The following is a 22,801-nucleotide window of genomic DNA, read 5'->3' as shown; positions in this document are numbered from 1 at the left end:
AAACCTGAGGTAAACAAAGCGCAGTCAACAGATAAGCTTGAACTTGAGATACTTTTCTTTTGTAATTTTGCTCACTTTTAAGAGGTTATCCAGAATGTTTTTCATTTAAGAATTGTCAGACTTAAACAATGTAGAAGACCAACTGGTTTTGAGTCTATAAAGCAATTTACAGCCCCCACATAGTAAGAATTCAACTTCTTGACATAAGGAATACTGGCTGTTCTTTGATCTTTGAATAATGGAATTTTCAGAGAATTTTCTGCATAAAGGTATTGTTAGAGCTCTCAGTAAACTTGCCTTGAAGCCATTTGTGGATCACGCCTGCTTCCCACTGCACTAAGTTTGACAGATCTAAGAACCTCTTGGACATGAGTCACGTTTCATATTTTGCAATAGAATTATTTCCTTGTACTCACGACGCACCCTTCCTTCTCTGTCTTGATGTTTGTTGTTGATTATGCTGCCTGCCACATGGATACTTTGAAATCTAGTCTTTCATTCTAAAAACAAGTTTAAATTGGGTGTATGTGAAGGGAAATGTGGATAATACAAACTGGAAGTTGTGTAGTGGGCAGCAGATGCTCACATACGCTCCCACTCCTCTCTCGTTGCTGTTGAAGATCAGACGGAGCAGCTGTGCTTATTACCAGTCACATGAAGATGACCCTAGAAGTGAAGAGGGTGTGCTTTGACAGTCAGCAAGAGCTCTGTGTGTCCAGGAGGGACAGCAAGTCCAGCACTGTTGCAAGCAGCTATTTGAAGAGCCACCAGCCTGATGAGGAAAGTAGGAGAATGCCAGAAGCATTAAGATAATGCAGCCTTGTTCATCTGCTCCTGCTGACTGCAGGAAACTTTTTGAGACAGGCACCCTCCCACAACGCAGCCACCACTTTCCTTAAAACTTAGATGTTCAGCAAACGGAGACCACAGCTTTCTGTGTATCTCCTGCCAACAATACAGCTGTTGTCTTTGCTATGACCCTTCACAAGTTTCTGCCTGCTCTATGATCAGGTGCCGAGTCTCAACTGTCAGGGATTTTGGTGTACTAGAACAGATTCTGTCTTGTGCATATGACAAGTCACTTGGTCATGCCATTTGTCATGGAAGAGCTTGATTACAGCTTGCTTTACTTTGATAGCGGAAAAACTCATTCTCTTGGATACATATTGCAAAAACCTTATGTGCTACAAGGTGGTGAGCTCTTCAGAAAAGGCACATTCAGGTTTGCAGCATGTGGTTTTAAGGACAGCTTGTGATGTATGCAGAAAGAAACATTAAAGATAAACATATATCCATAAACTACACGTAGCTAAGGAAAATTAAGCCATGTTATGTGTGCTACAATTCTTACTGTTTGTACCTAAAACCATTTGAATGCACAGCTCTACAACTAAGTACTCCTTTAAGGCTACAAATAGAGTAAATAGGACTGCTAGACAATCGTGTAACACCATGGAGTTTGGTGCAAATAGCACTGAAAACACCCACGTGCTGCACATGCACTCAATTTATTAGGTGCGCTTCTATTCCACTGATCTTGTCACACTACAAATTAAGCTCTTGAAATGTTTTTTCTTCTTAAATATAAGACCTTATTTGCTTAACTTGGATTTGAGTGTTTATTTTCAGAATTCAGATTTCAGAATAAATCAAAAATGACAGACATTATAGTTCAGTGTAGAAAAAGCAGTTTTCTTCCCCACCAAAGCCATCCGCCGCTTTCCCATTAGTGGCCAAAAAAGGAATCCATCCTCTTCTGAGGTTTCAATACCTACTCTTCTGTTTCAGAGTTGTCCTCTCGAAGATGAGAGATTGTCCTCATAATCTTGTTCCCTCTTCCCATCATACGTCAGAATAAATTCCATTGATCAAGTAATCCAGCCTGGTATAATGCCTCTTCTGAAGAGATTCGTGTATTTTCTTCCCTGTCAATGCAATAACTAGTAACAAGAATATCACCCCAAAAAGCAAAGCTGCCACAAGGCTGCTTTTTTCTCCCAGCTGAATGACACCTTTCCCTCTCAGAGCACTCTCTGGCAGGTAGCTTTCTGCATCCAATGGGTCATAACCCTGAGAGTCATTTTGGGAAGATGTGGGGGAATTGCTAGTAGACAGAGTGAAACCTGAAAAAGAGAGGAGGGTTATGTGGCTGGTATGGTTGGAAGAGACAACTGTTGGCTCAGGAGGGCTGGCTGAAGTTCTTAGCCCTGGTGGGGCAGTAGCAGATCTGGAATTCATGGTCACCCACTTGATTGTAGAAGTAGAAGAAGTCATGGGACTGGAAAGAGGAAAGTGAGTAACAGCCATGCTGGTGGCAAGAATACCAGGCTTAGCTCTAGTGGCTACAGTAGGTGGAAAAGTAGCTGTGGTGGTGGTGACAGTTGTAGGTTTAGCACCACCAGGATGCAGAGAGGTTGTATGAGACTCCAGTCGCATGGTAGTCGTAGGCACAGGACCAAGAGTAGTACTAGTGGGTTCAGGAGCGCTAGACTGGATGGTGGGGAACAAAGCTGAGGGGTTTCCAAGCTGAACAGCAGAAGATATGTTTGGCGGCACGTTAGCTGCTTTCTGACTTGGGATGGGGTCTAAGCTCTCAGGATGTTCTGCCCTTTGAGATTCAGGAAAAACTGTATGAAATGCAATGTTGTCTAAATGCTTGACCACATGGTTCAGGAGTTCAGATGCCTGATGAAAGGCAGATTGTTGCAAAGCAGCACTACGATTCTGAGGGCTAGTTTGACTGCGAGAAATAACAGCTCCAGCATCTGAAGATGAATATTCATTTGAAGAAATGTCCTCACTTTTGAATGATGTATCTTCTGGGGCATGTGTGTCTGCAAACAGAAAGGAAATACCAGTATTTAATTATTAAATTTATTTTTGACTACCACAGGCTTAGTCTAGTTGTATTTCTTAGTAAAAGTGATACAAGGGTGCTCCAGAAAGCAACTAATGAAACTAATGAGGCATCACGATCTTCCTTTCTTTGAAACGTGCAGAGTGACTTCTAAATTCTGTCTGTGTCATAAGACCTGTCAGCCTTTAGCCCAGGCACATCAGACCCTGACTGTAACTTCTTACAGAATTCACCTGTGCAGTGAGAACATCCCAATCTGATTGTTTTACACTCATACTGCATGCAGGGAAGCATTTATCGAGAGGTGAAAAGCAGAGTGAGTAGGCCCATTGCCTTCAAACTATTCTCAGCCTCTATCAGGTAAGAAGTACATATCACCAACCTCACTTTTGTTAGGTGCACATATTTGCACCTAGCAGAGGTGATTATATACTACCATTTCTTTTAATATCCAAGTACCCTGTGATTGCTTGACACAATTCAATTCATGTAGAAAAACTGTTTTATGATACAAGGTGGCAATAATATCCCCCTTTTGTAGGCCCTTTTAATCACATACTGATTTGTAGGAAAGACCTGAGCTTCTACTGCCTGGCTAGAAGAAAGACACTGCTCCAGGAGCCTGCGAGGTATTTGCAGTGAAGACCTCCACCAGAAGCAGACTACACTTTGTAATTTTTTCAAAAGTTGATACATATTCCATGCAAAACGGGTGGGTGAATGTCGCTTAGCAGTATTTGGAAGCAGGACAAGTGTTATGTGGCAGAAATTCCATACAAACAATAATCCTAGCAGCTACCTGATTCTACACAGGTATTATCAAAAGACTTTGGTTGACACGAACCCTTGGAAAGACTGGCTAATTGTTATCATTCATATTTGTATATATAAATATATATGTATATAACATTTACATTTATAATTATTTTATAGATATATTATCATGTAGTACTGACTTTCATCCCTTTTTTTATAGAAGCAAAAAGGTTTGTCAATTGCACTGGAATTTAAATAAATAACAAAAAGCCCATGACATTTTCATTGTCGCTTTTTTTTCAAGTAGAAATATTATCTAGAGGAATGGATATATTTCAGTTTTATTATACATGCACAGAAGCTTACTTGGCTGCTTTTTAGTACATATATCCAAGTCTTAAGACTCCACAAAAAAATGAAGTGCAAAAAAAACCCCCGAACAAACCCAAAACAGCAAACCCCAAAGCTATCAACACTTTAAACAAGAGCACAGCAAATACTTCACTTGAATCACAGACACCAATCTTTATCCTAACCTTCCAGTCAAGCACCAGCTTGCTTGCAAAGTAAGATCCTAAACAGAGATAATAGACTCCGACCACAAGGTCTGACTTAGAGAAAAGCCATACTCTCTTTTTAGAAGAGTGGCTATAAATAAAAAATTATCAGTTGTTACATAATATAAAAATATATTATATGCATAATCAGAAACTGTATGGTCAAAGACAGTGACTCTCCCCCTCTGCTCTGCTCTCGTGAGGCACCACCTGGAGTGCGGCATCCAGCTCTGGGGCTCACAACATCAGAGGGACATAGACCTGTTGGAACAAGTCCAGAAAAGGACCACGAAGACAACCAGAGGGCTGGAACACCTCTCCGATGAGGACAGGCTGAGAGAGTTGCGGTTGTCCAGCCTGGAGAAGAGAAGGCTCCAGGGAAACCTTACAGTGGCCTTCCAGTACCTAAAGGTACTACAAGACGGCTGGAGAAGGACTTTTTACAAGGCCATGTAGTGACAGGACAAGAGGGAATGGCTTTAAACAGAAAGAGGGCAGATTTAGATTAGATATTGGGAACAAATTATTTACTGTGAGGATGGTGAGGCACTGGAATGGGTTGCCCAGAGGAACTGTGGATGCCCCATCCCTGGAAGTGTTCAAGGCCAGGCTGGATGGGGCTTTGAGCAACCTGGTCTAGTGGACAACCCCCCTGGACAGCAGGCTTGGAACTAGATGATCTTTAAGGTCCCTTCCAACCCAAACCATTCTATGAATCTGTGATTCATGCAGCACTCAAAGGACGTGTGGAGGGAGCAGAGGGAGGCTACATGACGAGTCCCACACAGGCATTAAGTATCACTGCTACTCTGCAGCACTCAGAATAAGTAATGTAATTGCCTGCATTAACTAACTCTACTCCACCTTTTGAGCATCAAATATTGATTTTATAGTATTCATTGTCTCCATTTTAGACTACAAGCTTCAAAATGCAATTGCCAAAAACTGTCATACACAAGGTACAGCTGGTGTACTAGAACAGATATGCTTGTTGGTAAGAAAGAACAAGGGCACTATGCAAGTCAAACATTCAGAAGAGATTAAAAAAATAAAATGGTCCTGCTGATAGCTCAAATCCAATAAACTGCATTAGAAACCAAACTTCAGGTTGTCACCCTTAAAAAAAAAACAAACAACTAAACACCTCCTGAGCATACTTTGCTAGAACCCACCAATCTTGCCTGAGTATCTTAGTGGGGTGGAAAAGGCAAGCAGCACAAAAGTACATGAACAGCAGAAACCAGAAATGTTAGTTCTTTTTTAGCAATAGCTCTTTGCAGCTGGGACAAGGAAATGTTTTACTTCCTAAGCCACAGGTTGTTTCCATTAGTTATCAGCCACAAGAATAGTTAAAAAAAGAACAAACAAAATTAAATTACTAACATAACATCAGCATTTTAAGTTGCCTTATTACTAGTAAATTATCTTTCCCCTTTTTAGTTTGGCTTTCAGTGTAATCACATGCAGATTCTCATATGAAAAAAATGAAGCTTGAAACGTTTGTCAGTACCAACATCGCTCAGGTACTACCTTTGAAAACCTATCAGGAACATAAAGTAAACTAGCATAACCTTTCCATAATTCCATGTTCACAGAAGCTAAAAAACGTAAAATGTAAAAGAGATGGTACATGCAATCAAGTTAACTGAGCATTACACTACATGCAGAACGAAAGCAGATGTACAGTTATATTTCTTGCTTCATTCTTTGAAACCCCTATAATCTTCCAGGTAAGGAGGAGCTGGAGAAAAGAATAGTTCTAACAACAATTTTACAAGCATGCAATTCATTTGTTGCACATTGCCTTTGCCCAATTCCTGTGTGATTGTTCTTGCACAAAAGTATTTGGTAACATAATGTGAATAATCTTTCTACATATCCTGCTGCCACTCCTTGCATAGTTGCTCTTGGAAAAGTTCTCTTTTTCAGCCAAAGTTCAGTCTCTGGAAATAGGAAAATGCTGCTCTCTCAAGCAGCCACACTGAAACCACCCTGTGAACTCTTGGCAGGACAGCCCAATTATCGGTTTCTTATCTGAGCTGTTCAAACAGGTCTGGTGCAAGTCAACGTCAGTCAACAAGTAAGACTTGCTATGAAAAATCCCACAGCACATGACAGCGAGAGATTTCTGGGTTTGCAGCCCACATGCCATAAAGTTTTGAGTTTAGACAGTTTACATCTGCACTTCAGGTTCCCTAACTGAAAGCAGAAAATAATGATTACTATTGCCATTTACTCGGCACCATCACAGTGGTGCTCCAAGGCTTGCCCAACATTTGCTCAGTGTTTCTGCCTCTGTGTGTACATGGTATTCATCAGCGTAGCATGGATCCTTTGGATACAGACAGCTTATACAAGGGCATGGTACTTCCATTGTTTTCAGTGATACTCTTCAGCATTACATACAGGAAATTTTCCTTCTTGAATATACTAAGATGGAAATGGCTTCTTTTCGTTTTAAGCAAGGGCAAATTATGAGGAGTTCTGAATCTAATGCGAAGGAATTTCATAAGAGTTGGGATGTTATTCCAACTGGGAAGCTGGGAGCTTCACACAGGAGCTCACCACACAGCTCCCCACCCATCTTCCACAAAGGAAAAAAGCAGCATTTTCAAATTACAGTACTTGGTTTGGAACACTTCACTAAAAACACAACCCCCAAACATTTTCTGGTCACTACTGAAAACTCACAGGTGGAAAAGTCACCTAGTGCAGGGACTTTACTGTTATTTACCTCTAGTTATCTTGTAGCTGACAAGTCCTGCTGCGGGTTTCATTGGACAAGCCTCTGCGCTAGGACAGTAAAACAGGTAGCAGTTTGGATGTGCGCTTGTCCTTCGAGCATCAAAAATCATCAAATTACACTTCTTGTCTCCTGTAAAACATGATAAATATGTGTTTCGGCAATAAGAATTTTAGGGCATCTTGATAATAAGCTCTAGTTTTTTAAATTACTTTCTTCTCATGTGAGTAAGAGGAAAACTACTAACTACAGAAACATTTCTACAGGAAAAACAGCCCAGGACTGAAGAAGAATGGCCCAGGGCCAATACATGAAAGGTCACACCTTCCTCTTCCTGTACAGATAAACTTGGGGAAATAATGAGTCAAATCCGTCATCCTCCCCTCACCCATACCAGACTGGCACCACTTTATCTAACAATTTCTCACTTACAAATCCTGATAAATCTGAAAACCTCCTCGATATACACATGGGGAAGGAAATTATTTATACGCTTTTCCCTATCACATCCCAGGAATTGCTTGGCTTGCTGCTGCTTGCGGGGGGTGGGGGGGTGGCTGTGTCACGCTTACCACCGTCATTTCTACTCCCTGCCCTACATCCTACTGCTCCAGGAGCTAACGCACAGCCACGGTCTCAGGGAAGGGTGACCACTCTCGGGTTTGGCTAAAACTAAATGCAGCCCTTCTAGCTGAACACAGTTTATGCATCTGAGGGTCTAGGGATCGGAGAGGTTTTCACGTTTAAAACCACCATCCTTATTTTGCCACAGCTATTTTCTTGACCTTGGGGGGGGTCTACCGCTGGGATGTAGCACCCCGCTGGCACGGCGGGCCAGCAGCCGCACGCAGAGGATAAATTAAGCTTTCAGCGCCGAACGCAGCCAGCAGCCCCGGAATACCACGCGAGCCCGGACTTCCCAAGCAGTTTCCCGAGGTCGGTACGTACGGACAGAGGAGCCCGGAGCGGGGCCGGTTACCTGCGAGCGGCGCCCCCGAGCAGCAGGCGCGGACACACGCCGCCGGGTCCGGGGCGCGCACCGGCTCGGCGCTCCTGACGCCCTCGGGCAGCGATAAATTTATATCGATGATGGTGTTTTCCATTTTCTCCGTGGAGCACTCCTGGCTCAGGGATGGGTCGGCCACCAGACAGGTGAGCGCCAGCAGGCGAACCAGCCACCGGCTGCTGCCGGCAGGCATGGTTGCTCGGGGCGGGGGGTGCCCTCGCCGGGCTGTGACGACACCTGGTACCGGCGGCCCCGGCACCCTGCTCCGCCAGCAGCCGGGTGTGGCGGCGAGCTCCCCGCAGCGCCGGCAGCCGCGACGCCTCCTCTGCTGCCGGGGCGGGGACGTGTTTCGGGGGGACCCTCGGGCCGCGGGACGGCAGCGGCGGGGCCGTGCGGGCTGCGCGGGGCGGCGGGGCGGGGGGTGCCCCGGGCCGCGGCACGTCCGGGAGGTGGGGCCGTGGGAGGCGGCGCGGCGGGAGCGGGGCTCGGGCTGCCGGCCCGGCGGGGCCATCACGCTCCTCCAGCCGCCCGCCAGCCCCGGGCGCCAAGCGGAGACCGCGCGGGGGGGGCTCCTCGGGCGCAGGCGGCGGTGGCGGCGCGGTTCTGCGTGCGGCCTGGCCCGCCCCGCCGGCCGGGACCCGCCGCTGGAGGCTGACGGGGAAGCCCGCGGCGGCGCGTACCGGCCCTGGCGGACAGCGCGCGGTGCCGTCTGTGCACAGGCGGCCCGACCTACCGGCCGGAGCTGCTGCAGCCTGGCTGCTGGCAGCACGGACTGGCGGCTTAGCCAGTCTTCCCTCAACAGCCTTAGTGCCATTGCTTGCTTAAAGTAATGGTTTCCCTTGGAATTTTTTTTTTTTTTTTGAGGGGCACAGTTTCAGGGTAAGAAGTGGCCCAGAGAGTAAAGAGCACAAGGCATAAAAAGTTGGGAAGATGTATTCCTTCTCTTTCAAGTTTCTCATCCTTAGAGAGAGGGAAGAGAACACTATGAGCGCTTAGAATAACACAGTTGTGTGTAAATTAAAGGCGTTTTCTCTTTGGGATGGACGTGAAGAGGTACCAAAGGGCAGGCTATTATACATGTTGTAATGGTTAGAGTAGGATAATGGAAACAAGGAGTCTGGTCACGTCTCTGGCAGACATCTGCTGTCTACTTTAAAGAAAGAAACTTAACTTGAGGTGATTTCTTGCTTCTCTGAAATCCTTCCCTGGAAGGGGCGCGGTGCGGGCAGCAACAGCAGCACCAAGGGCACATCCTGCACTGCACTGCCCTGCCGCTTGCCCTGAGCTGCGCCGGACACCATGGACTCATGCCAAGGGTCAGGCAGCTGGTAGATGTTCTTCATGCCCAGTCAATCCCCATCTCCTTGTTAATACAGGTGGGTGTCAGCTTTTATTTGGACGTAAGTGTTTTAAGAGACTGAGCCCACCATCTCATCTCATCTCATGGCCAGTTTGGGGCAATTCCTAATGTTTTGTAGTGATTTTTGCGTTCTTGGTGAGTTGTTTTCTGAAATTTTCAGCTGCACTTTTTAAAGAAAATGTCTGTTTCTAGACACATTTCTCTCTTTTGGTAAACTCGTAAAATTGTATTCACTGTTAAAAGACTATAAGTGAATGTGGATGTTTAAGGTGTCACCTGTTAACCGTATCATACAGTGAATGAACTATGGGAATGAAGACGAAAAGCAAGCATAGATATTACCTCTGCTATGTGTTAGGCTAAGTCACGGCTGCCACCTGTGTTTGTTTACATAGTGGTGGTGGGAGAAGCTGAGCTGAAAGAAGCACAAAAAACCAAGCTGAAGGTCTGGCTGGACTTTCGGCCCCAAGTAAGTGGGCTCGTTGCCTGATGTACAGTACCAATTCACACACCGAGTCAAGGGATTTCAATTTCTTTTTTCTAGTCTGTACAAAGTGGGGAGCAGGGTGGTAACCCCCAAATGGCTAGCTCCCTGATCATCAAAACTTTACATTATTTATACAGTTCATCAAGCAAAGACATCAGCCTTCACTGGTTACAAGTTACATTAATTCCTTCATTATTTAATACTCAGTTTTCTGTTTGTCAAGTAATTCTCTTGCTTCTCATGTTAACTAGTTTGCATGGTCAGTCTCAACTTCTTTTTGGGTCTGGGGGGTTTCTTGAGTTGGTGGTCAGTGAGTCAGTAGTTGTGATCTCCCTCTGCCAGAATTACTTTTCCCCTAGTTTTTATGGAACTCATTCCTTATGGAGAAGGTCCAGTAAGCTCATCTATCTTGTGGGGGTGCTTCCTTTTGAAGTTACTCTTTCAAAGGATTTCCAGGTGCTTAACGAAGCACTTAGCATGGCAAACAAAATACTTATATCTTGGATTAACCATTAACAACTCATTTGTTTCAACTGTCTTAAAGTAAAACTTCTAACAATACATTTGATTTTATTAGTTATTCCCTTAATCATTTGATGTTGGGGTGATTGTAACTGAAGGGTGAAGAATATGGTTCTTCACTGGGACCTTTGGGATACCACTGTGCGTTGGGGGTACTGGAATGATAGTGAACGTGCAGACCTGCGCAGAGACAGGCATAGATGATTATGGGAGTATGAAAGGGCTGATGAGATACATATTATGAAAAGATGCTATGGGATGACAAGATTGCCCTGGTCAAGCCACCATTGCTTCTTTCCCTCCTTCCCACCTCTTCTTTGCAGGGTGGGCACTCAGTCTCCCTGGAGAGAGCAGATGCACCTCAGCCAAGGCTGATGAGGTGCAGGGAAGCTGAGGTCCATCAAAAGCCATGTAGAAATCACTGCCACTGCCTAGAAGAGAGCCAGCCTTGCCCAGTGGCTGCTGTGCTCCCCTCCCCACTGAGGTGGGAAGGAAGGGAGGCTGAGAGAGGGGAGGATGGCGGGACCCTGTCAGCCCTGCATCACAGTGCGAATTCACTGGAGGTGTTTTCCTGCCTCTGTACAGCACCTCTCAGCCTGGGAGCTGGTGCCCTCCAGGGTGAAACACCTGGGCAAAGACAACAGGAACTTCAAATACAGGTATGTAAGAATGTTTGTGGGTGGTATTCACACTGACATACACTCACATATAGTCAAATCCTTTGCCCCCAGACTAGTCATTGTAAACCAGTCTTGGAGAGGCTAGGAGTGTGGCTCCTGACCCAACTTGCTCAGTGGCAGGCACGAGGCCAAGGGAACTGCCACCATCTGACTGGGACTGCACACCGAGGTGACACCTCCGACGCAGGGGCGCAGGCAGGTCAGGGCTATTCTGGTGTCACATTATCCCCATGCACAGCTTCTGCCTTTAAGCCCTAACCAGGCTTTTCTGAGAAACATGCACCTACATACTTAATACACCAGATAGTTTCAAACAGTTAATTTATGTCAAGCACTGAATATACAGAGTAAGTCATAAAGGAAGAATGAAACTGATAAGAAATGATACAAAATATTTTCTGAGGTCCTTCAGTTGCTTGGATCGTGGTGATACAAACATCAGATTTATATATTCTAATGCAGGTATGTACAACCATACGCTGTTTCAGGTGCATTAGTTACTGGCTGCAGGACTCTACAGAGGACCTCTGTTAAATCCACATTAGAGGCAAAATAAAGAATTCACTTACACAACTAAAGCTTTCAGATATACCTTTATTTTAGTAATGTTTTCAATGATGAAATCTCATGTGGTAGACACATCTGTTGGTTGGTAGGTAAATTAAAACTCTTCTTGGGTGATGCATGGCAAAGTCACACTTCCAACGTAATAAATGAAAACACGTCAGGGAGGAGTAAGAAGTCCATTACACAGAAGCAGAAGGATGCAAGTTAAATGTGCTGATCTGATGCAGCCCATTTTAAAATTTGTCCGAGACTGATGGATAATGTCAAATGACACTGTGGCAAGCACTGGTTAGGCTGTAGCCCTATGGACATCATGCACTTTATCTTTAAAAACTGCATTTATCTTAAAACACTATCACTTCCTCCTTAAAAGCCACCGAGACTACTCGTGGGTGTGACTTTAATCACGTGTGTGCATATTGCAGATTAGGAACTCAGGTCTGTAAACCAAATTGTGCCAGCAATAGTTTGCTGTTCCCCCAGATTAACTACATTGCTTTCATGCTATTTATTTGTTATTTCGGCAGGAATCAAGCAGTTGTTCAGGTAGCTGAAAGAAAGGTACAGCCTACAGCTAGCAAAAGGTCCTGTTGGATGGGGGTTACCTTCATCTGGGTGACAGCCGTGCCGTGCAGTTCCCACGAGATCGGAGCATTGTTTTTGTGTTGAATTACATTTCGGTGTCAGTTAGCGAAGGCAGCTGGGAGGAACGATGGGGAGTTGGCGCAGAGCTGCCGCTGGGCACGGCGCGGGAGCGGGGAGCGGGCGCGCCCGGGGCTTGCATCGCCCGTGTCCCTGCACAGCCCCGCTGCGCGCTGCCGAGCCGCCTGTCACACGGGGAGCAACCAGCCGGGAGCCTCAAAGTACGTTTCCTTCCCCTTGTCACGCCCCCCCCCCCCCCAACCTGGGGTGCCTGTGAACTTCGGGTCCGGGCTGCTCGTACCTCGCTGCGGGCCCGGGGACACCGGCAGCCCTGGGCGCCTGCCCGGTGCCTGCCTCGGCGGGGGGCGGGGGCCTGCGGCACCGCCGAGCCAGGCGCGGGACTGCGGCGCGGCCCTGCCGGGGGCGACTTGACCGGGCAGGCTGGGACGCAGACCCTGCGGTTTGGCGGGTTTGCCTTAAGGCAGAAAAATTAATATGACTAATTAAAAAAACAATTAGCGCTGTTCTGCCCGCCGAGCCCCCGTGCGCGCTCGCCGCCGCTCCCGCCTGACCGGAGGGCCGGGCCCAGGCGCCGGCAGCCCGCGGGCACGCCGCAGGCACCATCCGCGCCGCGGCCTCCACCCGGAGCCCCGCCTGCCCGCCGCGCCGTGCCGCGCCGTGCCGGGCGGGGCCTGCCCGTGACCCGGGCGCAGACGCCGGCCGGCGCAGCCGGAAGCCCCGTGGGCGGGCGGCGGGGGCGGCCGCGGGAGCGGCGCTGCCCGCCGCGCTGCAGGAGCCGGGAGAGGCGGAGGCCGGCGGCGCCGCCGCCATGGGAGCGGAGCAGAGCGCGGAGGCCGAGAGCCGCCCGGGCGAGCCCAGCGCCTCAGGTCTGTGCCCGCCGCGTCCCGAGGCGGGAGGGGGACGCCGGTCGGCTGTGGGCGGCCGGGAGGGAGGGGGCCGCGGCAGCGGGGCTCCCGGCGCGGCGGGGGTGCCCAGGGAGGGGTGGCTCTGCGGCGGCCCGGCCCGGCCCGGCGCGGCGCGGAGGCGAGGGGCGGCGGCTGCTGCTGCGGGGAAGGGAGCGGCTGTCGCTGTGCGGGGCAGCAGCCGGCGGCGGCCCGGCCCTGCCTCAGGGAGGGCGGCGGGGGCAGAGCCGGCGGGGTGGGTGCCCAGGGCCCGGGCCGGGGGTGTGGGGAGGGAGCGGGGTGCAGTGCCCGGGGTGGGGGGGGTGTCCGTGGTGCAGGTGTTGCACAATCGGCTGTTCCCTGATTTTGAATAACTTCTGCTGAGCATACCGTGTTCCCAAGAGGGAGCATGTAAAGGGAGCTCACAGTTCTTCAGTGATCTCCGGGATGTGTTTATACTGTAAAAAATGCACCTGTGCGACGTTAAACATAGCAGCGTTTGGTTAGAATGGAGTTCTCATGGAGTCTGCTGATTGATTTTTTTTTTCATCACAAATCTTTGCAGCCTCTCCATCGCCAGCCAAGCAACGAGCAAAAATGGATGACATTGTGGTGGTAGCCCCAGGAACACAATCCTCCCGGCATGTCAGCAATGATCCAGATGTCATAAAACTGCAGGAAATTCCGACTTTCCAGCCCCTTTTGAAAGGTAAGTGATTGTCCTTCCTCTGCTTTAAAGGCCTTTCCCCTCTTGTTTTAAACCTTTCTTTCTTTTCTTCTGTTATAATTATTGCCGGCCTTCTGAACGGTGGGTGAACTGGTTTAGAGGGGTGCTAGTGATGTTCTCCACAGTGAAACCATCTACTGTGAAGACACTACAGCTCCAAGCATGCCATCTTGCCCCTACCAGTATTGGTGAGAGATGCAATGCTACATTCTAATGTGTAATGGACCACAGTCTCCAGTTTTGCTCTGGGCTCTTAAAAACACATGTGTGTTACTCTCAGAGTCATAGCTATCAGTGCATGGGTTCAGTTGCTTGAAATCAAGGTACTTCGCAGGAGTTTCCAACCTAGAGCAGATTTGCTCTCATTTGGGAAGGGGGGGGGGAGTAGGCTGAGGCTTGCATGGGTCCTTAAGCCCTGTGTTGACAACATCTCTTTGTATCAGTGGACTTCTTAAATTCCCACCGTGTCTTTTTTTCTTAGCTTCTTTTCCTCCCAGTCTTTTTTTCTTTTTTTTTCCGCTGGACTCTTTCTTTGTTCCTTTTATTCTGTTCAAAGAGAAGTGAAGATTTAAATCAGAGTTGTCAAGCCTACAGTTTACCAAAAACTGTTTGTGTGTTTTGTGGCCTGGCTTCTAGTTGCCTCTTTTTTGTGGAGACTGTGCAGTGTCCTTAGTATCTGAAAGTCCCGTAGGAAGGGAGATGTCTGAGCAGCCTGCGCAAATTGATTTGGTAATAGCGGCCTGCTCCTGGGCTCCTCTCCCTGGAACAGTGTGGGTCAGCAGACCTGTGTGAATGGGCCGTGTGGTGGACACTCAGTGAGCCTATGTTTTTTTTTTTTTTAAATGCAAGGCCTATTGTGCATGTGTACATTGGCTGCAACACTTGGTCGTGCCTTGTTAGGCCTGCTATGACAGAGAGGAAGGAGCTCGGATGTTTAGCGCTCCCTGTTCCTGGAAGAAATTATGGGGTCTTGTACAGCTGCGAGTTTAGACAGTACGGGTCTGAGTGTCACTGATTCATGCATGGCTGCTGAGAAGATACAAGAGCCACTTTGCCCTGTAGGCATCACTAGAGGTGATGTAATATCACAACATCACTTTCTGGACAGAGACTCTTCGCTTTTGCGTGTGTGTGTATCTACTGCATTAGGACCTGGAACGTGACTAGAACTTGGGGGTGCTATTGTATCCCATCGGGCCAAATATTTGGCGTTTTGTTGGGTACTGCTGGATAGGGGAGGCTAGATGTGCACAGCACTGATACTGTTTCCAGCAGAAGGAGCAGAAGGACAGGGAGGTCACTAAACTGGAGAAAAGCAAACATGGATATTTTTGGGGTGGGTGCTGCAGTTCCCCTTGACCAAGAAGGGTGTGCATGTGTGTGCGTGTTCTGCAGTCCCTTTTGACGAAGCAGAGTCTTAGTGTTGTGTGTTTTTTAAAATGTTACAGGAAGTGATTTAGAAACCTGTGTTTGATTTATTTATGACGCTTTCAGTGCCATTTTAGAATGGATCGTAAGATTGCTGATGTTGGCGCAGTGTTCATGTTAGCAGCAGGCAGGGTCATCACCTGTGAGCAGAATGTTCTTTGCCTGAATCCTGCCTTATACAAAAGGCAGAACCGGGATCTTGCCAGTGGCAGTGTGGAATGTAAATGCTGGAACCCAAATCCATGAAAGAAATAAGGAAGTTTTAATTTGAGAGACCAAATTTAGAAGGTGCATTAACATCTGGCACCAAGGTTGTTGTGTATGTGTAAGAGTGCAATGACGAAGAGTTTCAGTTCCACCCAGCCTCGAACTGTGGTGAGCAAACCTCAGTTTCACAAGAGCTGTAGAAGTCTTGGGAAGCAGGATTGGTGATCGCTTTCAGAGGTGGTGTTCCTGTATGGGTGTTTGAGGTGCAAGGATACATCCACCTCTGCTTCAGGTGGGAAGTGAGAAAGAAGAGATAGCAGCAGCCATGTGGCTGAGATAGAAAGTTGCAAGGCACTACCTTAGCTGGCAGTCCAGGTCCTTTAACTTTTAAACATGCGTGCATTAAGTTGTTTGATGCGTAATCATCTTGGTCACTGAGTTGCTTTTTCTAGTCTTTGGACCTGAAGCTATGTATGTGTGATAGAACCCTTCTTTTCTATTTCCATCACTTGGCCTGCTAAGTTTCCCTCCGAGTCTGCAGAGATGTGGTGACATCTGGTGACTGCTGAAGAGTATTGCGTGCTTAATCACTTAGAAAAAGCTTTTTCAGCCTCAAATAAATAATTGTCATTACTTGAGCAACAGGACTGGGATGCTTGTGTTCACCACAAAAAGCAGCATAGGCTGCTGAGCTGACTCTTGAGAGACCCCAGATCTGCCACAGGCCCACTCGAGAGGCTGTTCTGTTTTGGACTGGACTCTTACCTGTATTCTTCACATGCAGGATCATGTTGCTGGAATAGATGAAGAAGGATGCTATAGATTGTTGAGGAGCTAATTCTAAAAACTTGTGTTTTGTGACCTGCCAGCTTGGAGAGCTGAAGAGGTGAACTCATAGCTCTTGTGGGCTTCATTATTCTTTCCAGTTTCTCCTTGGCCGAGCAAAGCCAAGGGGCTTTATTTTGCTTTTAAGTCTCAAAGGAAGCCTAATAGTTAAATTAATGGGCTGGGGAAGTGCATGTTTGTGAAGGGGACTACATGTTCTTGAGAGGCAAAAGCACTAATCTCTCCTAGCTATATTGAGTTGAGCTTGTGATCAGTGAAGCTGGAGGTCTTTAGCGCTGTACGCTCTCACTTGGAAGAAAATGCCGGTGTAATGTCTGTTACATTTTCTGTACTAGGTTTTCCTTGACTTCTACAGCAAAAATTGCACCTCAGAGTTACAGCTATGACGTGTAAGGTCCTTCTGAGTAATGTTTGCTGCCTTGTTGTGTCGTGGTTACTGAGTATGCATACTAAGCAGTGTTTGAGAGGTGAGCGTATAAGCATCTGCTGATTCCAGTGTTTGAATCTGTTGGACATAGCTGTTTGGGGTAAGTGCTACTGTCTTGAAGTGGTTGTGTAGCATCTACTATGGTGAGTCAAGGACTGGTGTGTCTCTTTTTTTAATGGCAGGGAGTATCTTCTCTGGTGCTTTATTCATGTGGACAGAACGGGGAGAGTCCTCCCTGTACCGTGAGGTTAAGAAAGCCTGTTATACTGCTATTTGTAAACAGCAAATCCCAATCCTACTCAAATTGAGAGGAGAAGAGAACAACTCTTAGGGTGTACACCTGGGAGTGAAGTGTCTGATTGTTGTTGTCCAGAAACTGGTTTATATTTGGTCACAGAGAGATTGTGTATGCATACTTTTTTTTTTCCCTGAATGCAGAAAAAAACTTCTAGTAGAAATGGTAGCATCACTGTTTGATGAAACAAGGGTTAATGTGGGAGGAAAATTTATAATCTAGACTCCTGGGAGCAACAGAGAAAGTCTCCAACCTTCTCCCTGGTTGCTAGTGTTCCCTGTAGAGACCTCTTTATAAGTGATACAGAAATAAACGTGATGTGCTGTTTCTTTCCTTTGTGTGGCTTCCTGAGGATATTTGCATCAAAATGAAGCTTCTGTCTGTTCAGTGTCCCTGGGCCTTGCAGTCTGTTCATAGCATGAAGTCATTACCAGCTGTGTATAAAATCAGTCGTCTTCTCTGAGTAATCCAAGATGGTGATAATTCCGGTGATATTTAATGTCAGGTTTGTCTCTGTTTTGGAAACTCAAGATACAAAAGGAAACAAAAGATGCAAAATACATTAAAGAAGTGGACTGGTCTGTAATGTTTGGTCTGTGATGGTGACCAAAAGATTTCCAAGCAGCAATCCTTCTTCCAGGTATGTATCTAAAATAGAAACTTGGAAGAAATGAAGTCTAGAACAGAATCACAGAATGGTTTGGGTTGGAAGCGACCTTTAAAGATCATTTAGTCCAACCCCCTGCCCATGGCAGGGACATCTTTCACTAGATGAGGTTGATCAAAGTCCTGTCCAACTTGACCGTGAACACTCCTCATGATGAGGCATTCACAACTTCTCTGGGCACCCTGTTCCAGTGTCGTGCCACCCTCATCATAAAAAATAAAAATTAAAATTCTTCCTTATGTCTGATCTAAACCTATCCTCTTTCCATTTAAAACCTTTGTCCCTCATCCTGTTGCTACAGGCCTTAGTAAAAACTCTATGTCCTTCTTACAAGCTCTGTTTGTCCTTTGGAGGCTGTTTATTGAAATAAACATCTTCCGACGTACAGTTAGAATTCTGTGCTGGTAGAGGGTCTTCAGCACGAAGAAGCAAAAGAAACAGAAGTTACTGTCTCATTGTGAAGACACCGTGTGAGCAGCAGAAGCTTCTTTATGTTGCTGTGCCTCCTTCCATCCCCAGGGGATTTTGTGATTAGTTTGCTCTCCAATCTTGTTTCATGGTTCTTCTGGCCACCCTGGTGATATTGTGAGTGTCTGAGGTGTCCTGACTGGCTGACAAAAGCTGCCAGAAAGGCAGTGACTTTCTGCTTCTGCTGGCCAAGCTCCATCAGTTGTTAATTTTGAAGTGTGCCTCTTGTCATTTCCAAATCAGGTGATCAGTTCTGGTAACGTTATTGGGCTACTTGCGTCTATTGACAGACTTGCAGACTCTAACCTGGTTTTTCAAAAGGGAACATCTTAGCGAATGGTCTTTATACTTTATTGGGAGATGCCTCTGTAACATCTGAAAACCAAGGTGTTTTAGTAGCCCCATGGCTTGTATAGAAAATGGTAACTTTCAAGTTGCATTGTTTGGTTTGGTGCCAAGTTAAAAATGCAAGTAACATACAGGCATGGGAAGAGAAAATATTCTTGTTTTGGATACCAGTTCAAGAATGACTTTCAGTTTCTTGAATTTTGTGTTTGCTGCACAGTAGTTCATTGACAGCCCAGGCTGGCAACTTGTCCCTGTTGAAAAGGGGACTTACTCCTTGTTGTTTTTGTTTCTGGCCATGTAGGCATGTCCTCCCTGTCGCTCCGGCTCTGGTGTTTGATGGACATTTTGGTAGAAGACGTAGAAGGCTTATCTTTTATTGGTTGGTTCCGTTGTGAGTGGAGTCGGTGGTTGGAGTTGGCTTGCCGAAGAGGTCAGCAACTGTTAGAGTTGATGTCTCATAATTGACAGGAGCAGTGGTGAAGGAGGAGCCCAGGGCATTAGATCCCCTTTTCAGTAGCAACCTGTTAAATTGGCTCAAGGCTGGTGACTTCATTGCATCTTGATACTGTATTGGTAATGGCATTGAAAGAATTGGCTAATTCTGAGCACTCATGTTGCCTGTTCTGTCTGTGTCTAGTGATGGTATCATACAGAGGAGACTCTGGTGTAGGTTGTGAAGTTGCTGCTGGTGAAATGTGATTAAACAGCTTCTGGGATTGTGCCTGGGTTGTCTGGCCAAAACAATGGCTTCTGAAGACATCTCTTTACGGTGAGTCTGCATTTGGCTGGAAACTAGTTCTGCATGTGGGGCCTTCTGTCTCAGCTGTGTGCTGCAGTTGTGCTTTGTTTCATCTTATTTTAATGTTTTGGGCTTTTCCAAGGTGATGGACTCACTGCTGCTGCTTATACAGTCTTTTTCAAAATATAATAGGAAGACAAATTCATTCCGAGATGGTAACTTAGATGCCTTATGAAAACTGCAGTCAGTGCTGTGTGCTGGGCAGATGCTCTCTGACTCTTCCTCAGCTGACAGCAAGTGCCATTTTGCTGCCTTTGGTTTGAAGGCATGTGCTGTGGTCTGTTGGGCTGCTCCCTGGGTGGCAGTGCTGCGGGGGGGACTGTCACCTTCCTCTCGGTGGGTCTTGTACTTTACACTTAACCTGCAATGACAACAACACCTGCAGAACTTGAAACAAACTTTTGGTAACTAGTCCCCTGTAAATACTGGCAATTCTTTTGTGCTGCCATTTTCCTTGTCCTTTCCCGGTTTGGGGGAAGTGGTTGCCGATATGGTGGTAGCATCCATTGGAAGCGGAAGTGGTACCACAAGTTCACTGGATATGGGCTTGTGGTTATTTAGAGAGAATTCAGCAGCACTGTCTTGTGCTCAGAATTATCTACAGAGGAAATCTTAATTAAACTTTAAAAATCATTTTAATGCTGGATATTGAATTGTTGAAGCTGTTGCTGATGCCTGCTTGGCCTACTGCACAACAATGTGATGATACTGTTCTTTTTATTTAGTTTGTCTGACAGTCTTTGGTTCGTTGTGTGCAAGTTCCCTTGAGGGCCAGGAACACGTTTCTGTGGGTTAGGCAGCTGGTACGTGACTGGAGACCATGGCTTATGAACAGTTCAGGTACGGGTCATGTGCCGAGACTGCAGATCGCATCTGCCATCGTACGCAGCGTGTCTTCTGTCAGAGGAACTCCCAGCACTGAGAGAAATGAAATTAGTGAGGGGTTGCCGAGGCTCTTAGTTCAAGGCTCACGTGCGTTCCCAGGCATATCCCGTGGGTGAGAGGTGGCTTCTCTGCAGACCTATGGCAAGGTACTTGTGGTGCACTCCGTTCCTTTGTCTGTCAAACATACATGGTGTACATCTTGTGATATGGAGGATATTGCGTGCAGCTCGTTAGCATCCACTAGCCCAATATTAACTGGATTCCTGTCCTACAAATACTGCTGCTGTTTCTGGAAGAATAGCAAAGCATGGGAAGAGGTTGCTTGGTAAGGTTGCGGCATTTCTGTCCTTAATGCTTTTAAGGCCACGTTAAGCAAAGATCTGTCAGGTATGAATTAGAAGCAAATGAATACATTATTGTTAACCCAGTGAGATCTTTCCTTACTATGCCTCCCATTATCCATGTTTACTTTGCTTCATTATTTATCAAGAGAGGTATTTCACAAAGAAAAAGATGAGGCATTTACTCTAGAGAGGTTAGGGTTTACCTAGCAGAAGTGTAAGAAGGAAACCAAAGTTACATGGCAGAAAGAGTCTTGAAATACAGGTCCAGCATAAGGAGCATCCTTTTTGTCTCAATATGGTTTAAAGTGAAAGCTTGGCAGTGGTATTTTTATTATAGCTGGTGCACATCTTCAGCAGAGAAGCATAGGGAGATGGTGAGAAATATCTTCTGTGACAGAGAACAGTGGTGAAAATTGTGTTGCCATACCGATGCTGTGCCAACCTTCAGTTGTCCTCCAGTCACAGCAGAATGTAAGCTTGTGTTGGGCAGCTTGAAAGGATTGTTTATACCTTTGTAGCTTTAAAAATGAGGTTACTTTTCAGGCAGGAAAACTACTTGTCTGAAAAATAGCAATGTATTTCTCTTTCTGCCTTAGCGTATATAAGAAGGATGGATATTTAGAGTTTATTGCCTTGAAAGCAGTAGATTTTGTCACATCGCACTCTGATTTCTGCCAACTGACTTGTGCTTTTCTTTCCCTTACCTCACTCTATACTACTACTTCCATTTATTATGTAGAGTTTAGCTAATAGCTAAACATTAGTGAATTTTGTTCCTATAATTCTCTACACTTTGCGATTCTTCAGCCTAATTCTGCCCCTATGCCTTACAAGAAGGATCTCCTTATTGCAACACTCTAACAGTACTGATGAGGGTATAGGGCTCTAACAAAATTTGCAGTGTCCAGGTTCGTTGGACGGACCTCATGCTTAGTGCGCATAACAAGGTCTGTGAAAATGAATGTGTTAGGCAGAAAGAAGTACCAAGAATGTTAATGTGAGTGTACATCTGCCTATTGGTTTCAGTGGTTGGTTGGGTTTGGGTGTGGGGTTTTTTTTGGTTGGTTGTTTCTTGTTTGGTTTGGGGTTTTCTGGTGGTTTGGGTTTTTTTTAGGCTTGTGGATGAGTATTCTGTATTACAGAGAGCTCTCTCTCCATTTTGGTTCTATGACTTGAAACAGCACCTGAAAATAGAGCCTAAGAGATGCCTTAGTTTTGAGGAAAGGAGCTTTCCTTTCAAAAGATAGCTGGGGGAGAGGATGATGATGGTGGTGCTCTATTTCCGTGTATTCCTCAGTGTTTTGTTGACTACTTGGAGTTTTGGACTAAGTCAGTTTTATGTGTGAGAGGATTTGAGTCTGCAATTAGGTGTTGTCCAAACAATATGCTCAACACTAGTTGGGAGAGTATTAGGGACTGCGGATACTCAGTTGTCTGCCTTTTCCCCCCTGTACCTTTGCAAGTTGTTCTACACTGTGTGGTGCAATTTGTGTATTAGCAGGTGAACAGAATGAGTGTGAGCATATGTACTTTGATGATCAGCCTGGCCTTCTCTTTCCTGGATGAGTACCATTGAGTTCCAGTTTCTGCTGAGCCTAATAGCTGTGACTCCTGTCTGTACCTCCTCAGCCATGTATGGCTCCTCCCCATCATCTTGCTGCATGGGAATTAAGATTTGGTGGTCATCACAAGTCGCCCGCAAATTCTCTTTCCTTTACCTTCACAGAGCTTCTGTGAGAGAGCTCTCCAGCTGGCCTGTATGGCTCTTGGGGTGCAGCTACCCTTTGGATACATTAGAAGATGCGCTGAGGAGAAAGTACCATGTGGTGAGGAGTTAACCATGTCCTGGCTTATAGATTTGCCACACGCTTTGATGAGGAGTACCTGCAATGTTGGCCAGTGTAGCTTGAAATCACTATTAACTGGTTAAAGTAAAATGAAAATAATTACTTATAATATCCAAATATATAGTGTAATTGGAAGTGTTTACGGAAGGTGCGATGTCTTTATGCCAAGAGGAGATTGCGAATCAGATGCATCTGACTGATAAGGTATAGAAGCTAGTGTGCTCTACTGTAGTGTCGCCTATAAATCTTTCTAGAACAAGGATAAACGTGATGGGAAAGCACTTGCAGAACATGTCTTTTTTTTCTTTTTTTTTTTTCTTTTTTTAGTTCTTGAAGAACTTTAGCATCTAAATGTGGATGCATTATCTTTTTCTTCTCCCTCTCTCCTTCACATTTCTATACTTTTGTTGCCTTGCTTGTAAGTTAAGACTTGC

General features: G+C 46.1%; 2 protein-coding genes across 3 annotated transcripts in view; one reads left to right on the top strand and one right to left on the bottom strand.

Moving 5' to 3' along the window:
• Positions 1 to 1,605: 1,605 nt before the first annotated feature.
• MANSC1 (MANSC domain containing 1) lies at positions 1,606 to 8,304 on the bottom strand. The gene is made up of 3 exons (XM_040596921.1): positions 7,893 to 8,304; positions 6,905 to 7,045; positions 1,606 to 2,834 (listed from the first exon to the last, which is right to left on the bottom strand). Exons 1-3 carry the CDS (start codon positions 8,110 to 8,112, stop codon positions 1,843 to 1,845), a joined length of 1,353 nt encoding a protein of 450 aa, XP_040452855.1. The 5' UTR covers positions 8,113 to 8,304; the 3' UTR covers positions 1,606 to 1,842.
• Positions 8,305 to 11,709: 3,405 nt separating this feature from the next.
• BORCS5 (BLOC-1 related complex subunit 5) overlaps positions 11,710 to 22,801 on the top strand; it is a 78,086-nt gene continuing 66,994 nt past the window's right edge. The window contains exons 1-2 of one of the 2 annotated variants that reach the window (XM_040596133.1): positions 11,710 to 12,398; positions 13,645 to 13,788. In XM_040596133.1, the coding sequence (XP_040452067.1) occupies positions 12,248 to 12,398; positions 13,645 to 13,788 (295 nt within the window). In that variant the 5' untranslated portion in view covers positions 11,710 to 12,247. Of the gene's footprint in view, positions 12,399 to 12,905; positions 13,065 to 13,644; positions 13,789 to 22,801 lie in introns of those variants that run through there. The other variant, XM_040596134.1, reaches the window with a different exon arrangement.

The sequence above is a fragment of the Falco naumanni genome, chromosome 5 (genome assembly GCF_017639655.2).
Source record: "Falco naumanni isolate bFalNau1 chromosome 5, bFalNau1.pat, whole genome shotgun sequence".
Taxonomy (NCBI): Eukaryota; Metazoa; Chordata; class Aves; order Falconiformes; family Falconidae; genus Falco; species Falco naumanni.
The sequence above is the reverse complement of the archived record's forward strand: the minus strand, read 5'-3'. Positions and strand labels throughout refer to the sequence as shown.